Below are 13,286 nucleotides of genomic sequence, written 5' to 3' on the forward strand. Positions count from 1 at the left end.
TCATTTCAGGCCCTTTTTGTCTGGAAAAAAAAAGTAGTCAATTAATTCTTTAGCGTCTAATCGCAGGCCAATGCCTGCTTGTAAGCATAGAATGTCATATTTGCTTGTGAGTACGCAGAGCCTGCACGGCATGTTACGTGTTAAACATCGCGCGCATCATCATCATCATCATCAACCAAATTGCTCAATGGCCGCTCCGTGTTGCGATACGTCCATTCGTCTTTTCCCAAAGGCTCTGTGATGATTTTGTCGGCGTGGACATGTGCGAAGACGCTGCTCGGGGACTGATTGAAGGCGTCGGCAACGAAGTTCTCTACACCGTACCGGTCTTCGCAGCCCTTGTCGTCGGGCTCCTAGGTTTCGCCGGGTAACGCTTCCGTTCCTAACGTCATCAGCGTCGCGGTGTTTGTTCCTTTTCTCTTCTGGGTATCGCTACCGCTGCCCCGCGTTTTAATTTGTCGCCGCATTGTCTCCCCCCTCTCTCTTTCACACGCAACATCGGCTATTATCTCGTAAGCCCTTCACTGTTTACGTAGATGCGTTCTCGACGCGGAAGGTTGTCGCGAAACGTTCGGGTTCGTGACTGGACTAGTTTGCGACTGAGGTGCATTTACGATGCGTGTCTCGCGCGCTTGCTTAATTTCGCCGCTTTGAGGAAAGCACACGGTTGCAACAAACTGTCTAGGACGCCAGATTACATAACCGTAGGCTTCTAGTGGCCCGCGATCGCGGTTCACACGAGCTTAACTCGGCATCGAGGGCCGTCATGAGTAGCGTCGCTGCGGACGGGTGAGTGCCGTAGCGCGCAGTTGTGATATCGGGGGTTCTTGCTGGCGCCAGCATGCATAGGGTGGCGAAAAATGTGTGCTTGCTTCTTCGGTGTCTCGAGGCGGGGCTAGAATCTAAAGAGAAAACGAAATTGCTCAATGTCGGTGATCAGTTGCCGGTTTCCCGAATGCACCATCGAGATCGTAACAGGTATAACATACGTGTCGGCATCCGTAGGAAGCAAGAACACCGCTTTCTTACACGGCCTGTTTGAAGGTTGAATGTATGGTGCCAGCGCACTGCCTAAATCCTCAAGGTTTTCCGTCAGCATTTCGACACTCACCATCAGTGCATAGTGTGCGTCGGCATTGTCAGAAAAAAGAGTTATGTCCCATCAAAAATTACTTTGAATTTTTGATTTGGCGACGGCTGTAACCGGCACTTTTCATGTCATCGTTGGAAATTGCCTTGAAAATTGCGTCTCACCTTTCGTCAAAAAGTAACGACCTCGGGAAGATAACGCCAACTGCAAACTTGAAAAGCACCGTGAACTGTCGTGTTCTTCCTTGTCTCCCTGTGAGAGTACGTACGCACATCTTTGGGCATCTTTAATGTTGTCAAGCCTACAACACAATCTGGCATATTTTATCTTTTCTCTTGCAAGCATGTGTGTGTGCGTATTGTCAAGGAACTTATGCCGAAGAGGGGACCCCAGATGGCCAAGCTCTATCCAAGTCCTGTAAATATAAAAAAACATAATTTTTGTGTTCGCAGGTATTCCACACCCTTCAAGTGCTTGCACATGAAGGCACATACATTCCTGGTTGTTTCATCTGCGAGGTCCTCTGCAAGTTTTGAATGCGTAATCTGTGTGTTTCATTTTCAAGCACTAACAGCAGGCAAGCTGGTTCAGCAACTAGGCTTTGGACTTCGAATGCTCAGTAACAACAGTCTGGTTAGCTATGCTTGTAGTTCAGTGGCATCAAAGTGGCGGGGTTTTTTATAAAAGATGTGTGAAAGGAATTCTCTTTCCTTACGCATGTGTCTGCAGCTTTTTTGTGGGCAGAAACCGTGAGCAGCAACAATCTCATAGCATCTCACACGATTACAAGCTGTTAAAAAAATTTCTCCCACCTCCCCTCGCAGGAATCCCTGTGTAGATGCGACGCATAGGGGGTTCCGTTGTTGTTTCCGTTAGGTTGATTCGATACTCGCGAGTCGGCAGCGGCGAGCTCACGTCTCGGATGAGTAGCCACCAGGACGACGCCGAGGCCCGCGTCACAGTGCGTAAAAATGTCGTTCTGCCGGCTTAAATAAAGTTTATTCAATCCAATCCAATCCCATCGCGTGAAACGCGCCTTTCTGCCGCTGCTATGACGCAACGTGGCGCGGCTATGACGCAACACAATCCACTTTAATCCAATCTAAGCCAAGCCAATCGAATCCAATCCAGTGCCCCTCGCGAGAGAGTGTTCGCTATCGGAGAGGAGAGGGGGTGAGCGGCGGAGAGCGCAGCTCGCGCGGCGAGGAGAATGGGGTAGGAGTGTGGATGGACAACAACAACGCCGTATGGAAGGACAAGGCGAGTGAATGAGATGCAGTCGCATCTAAAATGTTCAAAGTCAAGAAACCGGGCATGTCACACTCTTAAAGATGCTCCATCGGACTGATAGTATTGTCCATGAGGGTGTCCTTTAAACTCATTACAAGACAAAACTCCATATAGGTACAAAACCTATGCAGAGTTTTGCCCCTATGAAACTGTATAGTCGGTATGTCGTATGATATAGGGACGAAACGAAACCTTGTAGCATCCCTTGCACGATTACAGGTTGGTAAAAAAATTTCAAAGTCAAGGAACTGGGCACGTCACACTATTGATGTTTCGTCGTCACCGAAAGTGTTCTCCGTGAGGGTGTCCATAAACTCTACAGGATGAAACTCTGTATAGGAACGATACCCAAATGGAGTTTTGCCCCCTATGGAATTCCGTATAGCACGTATGTCTGTGTTGAGAAAAGGACGAGCCGCCGAGACCCATCCCGATGAGGGGGTATTTAATCGAACAAGGTCATGATGATGATGATAGGCGTGAGCGGCAATGTCTTTTTTTTTCCAGCAGTCTCATATAAGGGCAAAACCTTGTTTTGTCCGTATACCAGACAACATTTAGGCAGTGGCTGATCTCAAAGGTGTCTTCACACTTTGGGCTTGTGGTGCGGTTGTGACAGTGGGAGCGTCCCCTCCGCCTCTTCTCCCAGGTGGCAGCAGCTTCGGCAGTTATCACCGAGCACGGCCCACCCTCGGCGACATGACCTGACGAGCGAGAGGCTCAACAATGGAGCCGCGGCACCGGGCGGAGGCGGCATGCAGCAGCAGCCGGCGCCAAATGCCGGCGCGGTGGTGCGCCCCCCGCACTACGGCTCAGACGCCCAGTGCCCCATCTGCCTGGCGGAGCCCCGGCACCCGGTGGAGACCAACTGCGGCCACCTCTTCTGCGGTGGGCCTCCTGACCACCCTCCCTTGTCACCTTACCCTTGTCTCGCCTACTTTAGCATTCTCCCGGTGGATGGTGTGGTGGCTGTGCATTCTAATTTAAGGACAGTGATTAAGGTGGAAGCTTGGGAAGGAGGCCGGTTTACGCACCAAGCTGGGTGCCTACACCGGCATCTAATGGGAATTGCTTTGGCAATTCCCATGTCTTTTAGGGTATTGCTTTGGCTATTCATATTTTCATTGTTCTGCGAGTTTAGATAGGAATTGCTTTGGCAATCCCTATTGCCAAAGCAATAGGAATCGCAATGACAGCTGTCACAGGTAAAAATACCCCCGTATGCATGGAACCAATGCATGCGAACATTCTGCAGAAGAGAAATAAGCTGAAATTCGAAACCTGTGGCTCCTAAAAAAAAAAAAAAGGCTGCTTTGAGAAAAACTTTTGCATGGTTGTGTAAAATTAGCGGCCAGTTGAAAAGGCAAATTTTTCAAATTCAGTTTTATCATACGTAGAAAGAGGGGTTTGCGAGGTAGGCAGCGGAGTAGCAGCTTGCATTCTTGTGGACTTTCAAAGCCGAAGCAAACGGTTCACATTGGGCTCAGCCTCAAAACACAAGGGAGAGAGAAAAGTAGCTCACACATTGTTTGAGAAACACAAATGAGTTCTCTCTTACTTTTTTTTTAATTATGTAGAGAGACATTACGGCAACGATATTGATTTATTGTACTCTCAAGCAGTTGTGTCTTCTGAAATGTACCATGATGCATGGGAGGTGACAACAATGGCTTTCGAGCGCGCACACTGGAAGAGAGATTTTATTTCGTGTCTGATTAAGTGTAACATGTTGCATCATTGCTGCAATCTCTTTTTTGCTGGACTGTGTCCGTGATTGCATTGCCATTGTCATACAGTGAAGGCTCGTTAATTTAAGCTCCATGCTGGGTCAGTTGGAATCAGCCTAAATTTGAACTAACAAAAGTTAGCAGAAATGAACACACTTGGGACCCCAAAGGCACACAAAATATTTATAGGCAATATATATTTGTCATTCTGTCCTCTAGCACACAAACGCAATGTTCCCTCTCTTCAAAGCTGGAAATAAGGCATGTGACATTTAGTGGTTCAAAATGTTGAACTAACAGGCTTTCAAGGCTTGTGTTCCTTCCTAATAAAAAAAAGTGATAACTTTTACGTCCTGGCCTTGATCGTGATGGCAGACATGGTGATGCTTTCTTTGTGCCGATGGTCGTTGGTTCGAATCGTAGGTGGAGGCACGAATTGTTGAGTGAATTAACAGGTCGTTTTGCATGTAGACTCCGATGTCCTGTGGGTTGAACCATGGTGACTGGTTTGAATTATCCGAAGTTTTGAATTAATGAGGTGTGAATCAATGAGCTTTAACTGTACCTGTCATATCACTTTTACAACCCCCTTCCCTTCCCGCTTTGGTCTCATCTTTTTGTCCCCTTTGTGCAGCCAACTGCCTGGTCTCCTATTGGCACCATGGGAACTGGGGAGGTGCAGTCAGGTGCCCAGTGTGTCGACAGCAGGTGAGTCGGTGTTCTGTCCAGCCTGTGAATTTTGATGAATACTCATACAAGCAAAAATGCAGACGCCAAACAAAACATCTAAGATGTCCTTCTGTCCTCTGTGATTATTCAAGATCACCCTTACGTGTTTTTATTTGTTGCTACACCTGCGCATGTAAATAACACGAAGTAATGACAAATATTGACACTCTGTCACTGCCGGTTTATTCTCCTGCAAGGCTACTTCACTCGTCCTTCTTACCAATTTCTTGGTGTACACCGTAACCTATTTTTTGAATGTTGCTGTGAACTGGTACTGGTGCCAGTGCTCATTGTGAGGAAGGAGAAAATAGCACGCACATTTTCAGAGACAGCGAGAGCAGCAACAAAAGGTGATGGCCCGTGGCGGTGACAATAATGCCGTGGGAGTTTGGGTGGGCCTGATGTGCTGTCTGGTTACCAGGTATAACATAACAATATTCAGTTGACCAATTTATAGGTCGACAGGTGACTCTCCAGCAAAATTTTTGGAAAAAAAGAAGGGTCATATTTAACGCTTCTAAACCTAGTTACCACGATCAAAAGCAAAGACTGTGTACACAGTGTTTTGTGAAAGTTTGCGTTTGCTTGAGATTCTGCAGCGTGCCGTCTAGCTACAGTCATGTCTCGTTATTATGGACGGATTCATTCCCCGGAAAAATCGTCCATAGTGTAAGTTGTCCGTAATAACGAAGAAAGGTCAAAAGCACAAACATTGAGGTATATTAGTTAAAGGAAAGCTCGTTTGAGGAAGAATTGTTTAAGGAAACATAAAGGAAAGCTCGGTTCGTTTACTCAACACCAGCCATTCCTCAACAGAACTGACCAGAGAAGCCTTGCCTTTTATGCGCGCGAATATTGGCACGAACTATTATCGTCCTGTTAGCTTGTCCTGAGCCTTATGACCTGCTCTTTCCGGCATCTGCCGCACTGGGAAATATTGTCTGACGTGGAAAGGGTGTCACCCTGTCGTCAGTACCCTAGAGCAGGGGTTCTCAAGCATGTTGGTCCCAGGGAACCCTTCTAAGCTCCGTTAAAAGTGCCAAGGAACCCCCCCCCCCCCGCCGCCATTTTTCATTCCGTTCACGCTTCATTCACGTGCAATAAATTCAAAAGGAAGCAAGCTTGCTTGCTTTTGAATTAATTGCACGTGAGTGTCGACTTTACGCGAGCGCGTACGCTAGCGGCACCTATTTCCAAACGAAAGAAATGCGCGCGGTATAATATAAGGCCGAGAATCAAGTGCAATATGCAATAGTTATAGTTTAACTACGTTGCCCATTTTCGGAGTCTGGCTGGTTACAAGCTGCTGGTGGGATTTATTGTGCAGCTTGCGCCTTTCTGTTATGCACTGAGATGTGCTTACTGACACTCGGGCATGAGTAATGGAGGTTCCTTAGATTGATCGCACCTCACGTTTGCCATCTAAGTTACTTGGCTAGTGCGGAACCAGGAAAAATTTATCAGTGGCTCGCGGAACCTCGAGGAGGGGCCTGCGGAACCCCTAGGTTCCGCGGAACCCACTTTGAGAAACCATGCCCTAGAGTGTTGTTCGCTGATCACGAATGTCCTCGCTGATCACGAATTTTATGGTTCTGGAAGGAAGAGCGTTCCGAGATAAATGGGTGCTTCGGCAAAAAGTAAATTCCTGGCACGCACTGGGGCCTCGGGGGTGACCAGTCATTTGTTCTTTTTTTTTGCTGTGTGGACCCGTGTCCATAATAACGAGACAAAAGTGCCTGTATTTACCCATTTCGTCCCCAAAATAGCTGTCCGTGGTCCGGACTCCAGGTTTCTATATTAGCGGGGCAGAATTGCATGGCGAGAGACCAGTCGCCGAAATTTTCGTCCATATTGCGGGGTGTCCATATTAACGAGGTCCATATTAACGAGACATGACTGCATATTTGCTGAATGATTTGACTCATTCTCTGGCTTGCGCTGAATGGCATGCACAGGCAGCCCAGCCATCGCGCCATTCATGGCGAGACTGCGGGACCAAGCTGCAGTGAAGCAGCTGTTAAAGGAGCCATGAAGAGAAAACACAAGTTTGGTTCACTCAAAAGACTGCCTCGTTAGAACCATAACGACACCACTTATAACGCAAACTTCGCTCAAATAAGCTACATAATTAGGAAAAAAAGGAAATGACCATGCGACCCACCAGCTCATTTTCCGCAACAGAACCTGTGATGTCACTTGGGAATGCTCTGCGATTGGCGGAGGCCGGCAAAAGCAAACGCATGTTAGGCAGGGCTTACAGTTTGCATAGCGAGCTAAATGCCCGTGAAGCATACTGCACATTCTTTTTATGACAAAGAACGGTGGAGTAAACGGTTGAAGGTCCGAACGAACACGCAAGCGTGTGCGCCAATGCGTACGAAACTAGGCGCCGGCCGAGCTCGACATCTCGCCGTCGCGCAGACGAATTTTCGGGTTCGAGGCTCTTCGGGGCCAACGAACCGTTCCAGCACGCACAGCCGCGACCTTGCTTCGTATCGTAATCCCTTCACAGGAGGTTGGCCGTCATATCGCCAACCAGCAAAGGTAAAAATAGAAACGAGGGGAGTAAGCAACAGCAAGAAGCGACGAGATAGTGCCAGTCGTCGCGTAAGTTTCGAATGGTGTTGGCTTGCTGCTGTCGTTACGAGCTCGTTTCCAGTTTAAAACCACTGAAAACTTCAGTTTGTTCGAGTACTTTACAATGAAATTTCGTTGCTGCGTTTTGAAATGCCCATGTAGTACGGGCAAATCGTCAAGGGAGTGCGACATCCCCGCCGGTGAGGAGATCTCCTTTCATGTGCTGCCCAACGACGAACCTAGGCGAAGCAAATGGCTACGTTTTGTGAACTTTGCAAACGGAGGAGAAAGAGAGCTAAATGAAGTACGAGTGTGCTCGCTTCATTTCCGAGGAAGTGATTACGGCAGGGACCCTTACGTTAGCTCACTCCTGGGACATGCTAGCACTCGTCGCCGACTTCGTCAAATCGCTCTGACCTTGGGGAAACAAATGCCGCGGTGCATTGACGCTCGTATCTTTCTGGTCGAAGCAGAGAGCTCGCGCGAACGGCTTTCCATACACGACACCGGCCAACTGGCATAAGTGATACTGCTACTGAAATTGAACTATTATTAACCGTAATCAAAATACGGCACATACGTACCAGTCTATATTCGTCCGTCGCGACGGGGCTGACGAGGCAGCGGTGCCGACGGCTGGGCGTTCGTCTGTTGTGGCTATCGCGGAATGGTCGCTTTCCCGTCCACCGCGTGTCCCACAACTCTTGCCGCTCGTGCACTTGGAAGCATTGAGCGTTTTAGTGGTGTGAGGTTGTTAAATGCAAGCCCGAGCTCCTCGGCGAGAGTTTTGTTCTCCGGATCAGGCGATTCCATGACTAGGGCTGCGGGTGCACTAGGTTTTACTAGTATTTTTAAAATGGCCGCCGTCTCGATCGACTCCCGCGTGTGGGTGCTATATGGAGTCGACATACTAAGTATCTGTTTCATGGACCGGCGCTATGACGCCATTGTACACGTCACGGAATGTTCAATTTTAGCGGGAGATTTAAAATTTTCGCTTAAATTGCCTTATTTCTCAGTGAATAAAGCATCATTTGCTTCCGGGAAAGTGCTTGGGGTACTATGAAACACCTAATCTTTCGAATAAAACAAACTTTTGTTTTCTCTTCATGGCTCCTTTAAACTCACGTATAGTCACGGGGTTTGCTTGCACTGAAGTGCACACAGAGATGCCCCAGCCAGCGTTGAACGATCAATAAGCAGCCGATTCACCCTCGCCTAGTCATGTGGTACCACAGCAGCAAGGCTCCTAGCGCGCGAAGTGATAAGAAAGAAAGGTGCAGCTCGAGCGCCGGTGGCTGAGGGTCACTTGAGACACAATGAGTGACTTTGAAAGACTTAGCATAGTAGGGCTTACACTCTAAAACGTTGATCTATATTTCAACTTATATGGTACCTCATTATCTGCTCCACTGTCTGCAGTTCTTGCTTCTGCCGGGCACCATAGTTATTTGACACGCGTGTGTCGGTATCCCGCAGGGTGGTGGCCTAGCCCCAATGCTTTTCATTTTTCCCCATCTGCCCCGCGCAGGTCTCCGTGATGCTGCGTTGCTTCCAGGACCACCAGGTGCCTGAGGAGACAGATGCGCAGCGCGAGGAGCGTGCGCGTCTCCTCCGAGACATCAACGACTACAACCGCCGCTACTCGGGGGAGCCCAGGCCGGTCAGAGCGTCATCTCTTACCACCCAATCGCTTTTCACTGCCTTTGCTTTGGTGTTGTGTGGAAAAGCAACCTGAACAACCAGCGTTCGTTTTGGCAGCGTATGCGAGGCTGGTAGATCTAAAAATTCCGCTTTCAAACTTTCTAAGGTTTCCCAGTCAGGGAAGTCGTTTCGGTTAGAGGTGTTTTAAGTGATGCTCTTCCATTTGGGATAGAGAACGTACCGTACAGTAAAACTTCATTACAAGAAGCACTGTTACAAGAGACACTTGGTTATAAAAGACATTTGAATGAAGACGGTGTGGTTGATTTTCCTATGTTCACCGTGTTAGCAAGATTGCATACAAGAGACTTTGCTTACAAGATTCATGTTTCCCGGGCCTCTTGAGGGTCTCCTGTAACGAGGTTTTACTGTACTCGTACGGTTCTAACAAGCACCTTCTTTGTTAGCGGTGGCCTTAAAATTTGTGTGCGCGTTAGTCATGCTTAGTCGAAATCGGTTTCAAAACGTCCAGAAGCATTTCCATGTACTCAAACTCCTCCAAAAATCCAATTCGATTGCATCTAAAATATAGTTTTTTTAATTTTCAGAAGTAAAATTCTCTGCGTGTTACAATCGGGGGCGCGTTAGAATCGTGCAAATACAGTATACTCCATAAAAATCGGTTGTCTGTCTCTTTAAGGATAACCATTTCAAGTTTTCTCACAACCATCTTAGAAACTTTCTCGAAAACATCCTCACACCTTGTTACGAGGGCCACCTCCTCATGACCCAACGCTCCTCGCAAATACTCCTAATCAACCCCGACCTGTTAATTCCCCCTCTTCCCATATGAAATTGCATCTCAGAGTTTCTCATAACATCTTAAAGGGACCCTGGAGCACTTACCATCGATTACTCGGTATGTATTTTGGGGTAAATTCTATCGTCCCAGAAATCTCCTCCCGGAAGAATTATGAAAATCCGTTCACTGTCATCCAAAACTGCGCGCGATGAGAAATCGCACATAATTGTTCCCTCTCAACTCGACCGCGGACAACACGACGAAAGCTGCACGCTCTCTTCCGGAAAGGGGGCAGCTTGCAATGTTCTCTTTGGCGACCTTTGATATATCATATGCCGAGGAGTTTTATCCTTTTCTCTGAAACGTGGAGGGGTCTATTTCCAGTCTGGTGCAAAAAAAAAAAAAAAGCAGGCATGGCTGCCTGCTCGCAACCGCGCACTCAGGCTAGTAGGGCTATTTCCAGTCTGGTGCAAAAAAAAAAAGCAGGCATGGCTGCCTGCTCGCAACCGCGCACTCAGGCTAGTAGGGCGTTTGGAACAATAAGCGTTTGTTGTTGAGTGGTCTCGTTGAAAGAGAGTATTCAGTTCGTCACTCAAACTCCGCGCGCACTTAAAACGTAAAAGAAATGCCAAAACTGTGTATGCAGCTTCGGGCATAAAAGAGGTTGATACACAGCACTGATGACGGCGGATCATCACAGGATATGCTAAACAGCCAATGGGACAGCCATGGCCACAATGACATCGTTTAGGCCATGCCAGGGGTGCATAATGAGGAAAATTGAAGAGAGTGTGGTTGGTTTTTCTGCATCTTTCACAGCGATTTGCGCACTCACCGCTTCACGTGCACGTGCAATATTTGGCTCAGGTATTCCTGGCAGTGTAATCTAAACGTCGCACCGGTTTACTTGCACTGCTCAAAGAGTGTTGCAGGGTTCCTTTAAGAATAACTGCCTTGGATCTTCTCAAAAACGTCTTCACCCCTTCTTAACTAAGAAAGCTGCCGCCTCATGATGCCATCCTCTGCACAAATGCTCATAAGCAACTCCTCCTCCCGTCCGATGTCGTGCAGTGGCTGGACCACCTGCGGGACCTTCCGACGCTGCTGCGGCATGCGGGCTCCGAGTTCTTCTCGGTAGGGGGCATCATGTACATGTTCCGGCTTCGCATCGTGCTCTGCTTCGTGGCCGCGATCATGTACCTCGTCTCCCCGCTCGACATGATCCCCGAGGCCGTCTTCGGCATCCTCGGCCTCCTGGACGACCTCTTCGTGGTCCTCCTACTGGCCATCTACGTCACCGTCATCTATCGGCGCTTCCTCGCGGCCCGCTGGCAGCAGGAGGACACCACCTGACCGCAACGACCAGTGCCTTCTCCCTGCGACGACGTCGGACAATCGCGTCTTCATCGTTGCTGCGCTTGCGTCGGTGGAGAGTGCTTCACCGCCGCATTGTTCGTGTGCTCTTTAATCGTTTACATGAAGAATGGCTGGCCTGTGAGTGGAATCGTCGCGCAAGCTATCGAACAGTCGGCTTCCAAAGTGGTGACTCTGCGCTGTACTCTACCCGCGAGTATGTGCGGGTTGGTCTCCCGGAAGGGAGGGGGGCAGAGAGTTGTTTACCGTACGACAATGGCAGCGTCTAATGCATGGTAACATGATAATGTGTCATGCAATTGTTGTGCGAGCTATCGAACAATCTGCTTCCAGAGTGACTCGGTGCTGTGCTCTACGCATGAGCATGTGCGAGTTGGTCTCCCTTAGGGAGGGGGGCGACACTTGCCCGAGCACTCTGTGGACTTCAGAGACAGAGTGTACTTCATTGTAAGGTAGTTGCCTACTTTACATTTTAATTGCTTCAAAAAGTATGGAATGCTTAGCAGGCCTTACTAAGACGAACTGCTACTATGGTACTTTGCACTCAAGCAATCACGTGGAGATATTTTCTTAGGCACCGTATGGTAATTCTGTTGTAGACATTGTACAGCACGAAACAGTGAAGTAATTAAACATTGCTGTTTTCATTTTCTTGCAATGTACTATTGCACTGACAGCTTGGTTTTATATTGATTGGAGTGACAAGATTTTAAAGCATAGTTCAACCAGGCTACTGAGAGTGCTTCCATGTTGCTGTTTTTCTTTTTTTTTTTCTTTTTTGCACATTGTCTCATCACCTGATAGCTCAAAAGTGGGAAAGTAGTGGGTACATGCTAATTGTAGCCGAAAGATATACTACAGTTGACCTGCTTATAATAAAAAAGTATTATGGTGTTATAGGCCCCATGGGGCAAAGAACTGGGCATTGTGGGTAGTGGATGGTACCACTACTCTACATCGACATCACGTGAGTTATGGCGTTTGAGGTACTTTAGACAGGAATAAAAGGGTGCCAAGAGGAGAAAAAAATTTCTCGGGGCACTGAAGTCTGCTTATGTGCTTTGAATGCAAAATCGACATGGCTTCCCTTTGCCTGACTGGTACGTTGCGCATCTGCGTCATGCTGGTTTTGTAAAGCTACCATTGTACAGATTGATAGCTTCTCAGTGCAGAGTTCTGAATCGTGTGCAGTCTGGTGAGTGATGGAGAGGAAAAAAGTCTTTGATGACCATCGCCAGGGAAAGCCATACTTTCGCATTTAAAGCAAATGAGCAGAAAAAGTGCCCTGAGGAATTTTATTCAAACTTGGCTACTTGCAACAGCAGTAGTGGTTTCCCACTGATGACTCTGTAGCAGACTTCTTTCTTCTAGCGTAGAAGGAGTCTTACCATAGAGATTATGCAATGAACTAATGAGGCTTGACGATCAAGTTTGGTTTAAGTGGGCTTGACTGAACTACAAAGTATTTGCTTCCGAAGCAGCCGTCTATGCCAGACACAACTACAACGTCGAGAGTACTTCGCTTATTGCCTGTTCTGAAATAAACTATTTGTTAAAGAAGAAAATTTGCCAACAGTTATTTGTTCCAATAGCGGAGAAACGCGCCACAGGTACGCTGAAGCCGCGCTGACATTGCGGTAATGGTTGTGTCAAATGCTCAGCCACGAATCGTCGAGCACAAATGAGAAATTGTTCTTCTTTGCCCTAGTGTAGTGCAGGGGTGGAAGTGCTGCTCCAATCCGCTTTTCTTGCTCCATCCTGCTCCAAAAGGCAGAATTGCGTCGAAACTGCTCCAAAACGGCGCCACAAGGTGCGAGGCAACTTTGAGGTGATGTTCAATGCCAGTTGCGTGTGACCGGTAAAAATTGCAAAGGCTCACGGGTACGTCGTCTGCTTCCACCACTTCCGGTTCAAGATCTCCCCTGCCCTCTTGTACGCCGGCGGCTTTGAGGCGCGTGTGTGCATGTTGTTTATTTATCACAGGGTGCTCACCTGTCAGATAAACCCCGAGTAGGGTAAATCGTTGTCATTTATCGAATTCTCGATGCATCAG

The 13,286-nt window shown here is 48.0% G+C and overlaps 1 protein-coding gene across 2 annotated transcripts; it reads left to right on the plus strand.

The window, feature by feature from the left end:
- The first annotated feature begins 158 nt into the window (after nucleotides 1–158).
- On the plus strand, nucleotides 159–12,798 carry LOC144162376 (E3 ubiquitin-protein ligase RNF170-like). 2 transcript variants are annotated; one of them, XM_077692877.1, is made up of 5 exons: nucleotides 159–367; nucleotides 3,030–3,268; nucleotides 4,742–4,815; nucleotides 8,945–9,076; nucleotides 10,931–12,798. In XM_077692877.1, the coding sequence occupies exons 1-5, from the start codon at nucleotides 261–263 to the stop codon at nucleotides 11,210–11,212; spliced, it is 834 nt and encodes a 277-aa protein (XP_077549003.1). In that variant the 5' UTR covers nucleotides 159–260; the 3' UTR covers nucleotides 11,213–12,798. The 2 variants fall into 2 exon arrangements, with proteins under 2 accessions (XP_077549003.1, XP_077549004.1); XM_077692878.1 differs by lacking the exon at nucleotides 159–367 and adding an exon at nucleotides 485–789.
- Nucleotides 12,799–13,286: the final 488 nt, after the last annotated feature.

This window comes from Haemaphysalis longicornis, unplaced genomic scaffold (assembly GCF_048455015.1).
Source record: "Haemaphysalis longicornis isolate Haplotype H1 unplaced genomic scaffold, Haemaphysalis longicornis Haplotype H1 scaffold_12, whole genome shotgun sequence".
Taxonomy (NCBI): domain Eukaryota; kingdom Metazoa; phylum Arthropoda; class Arachnida; order Ixodida; family Ixodidae; genus Haemaphysalis; species Haemaphysalis longicornis.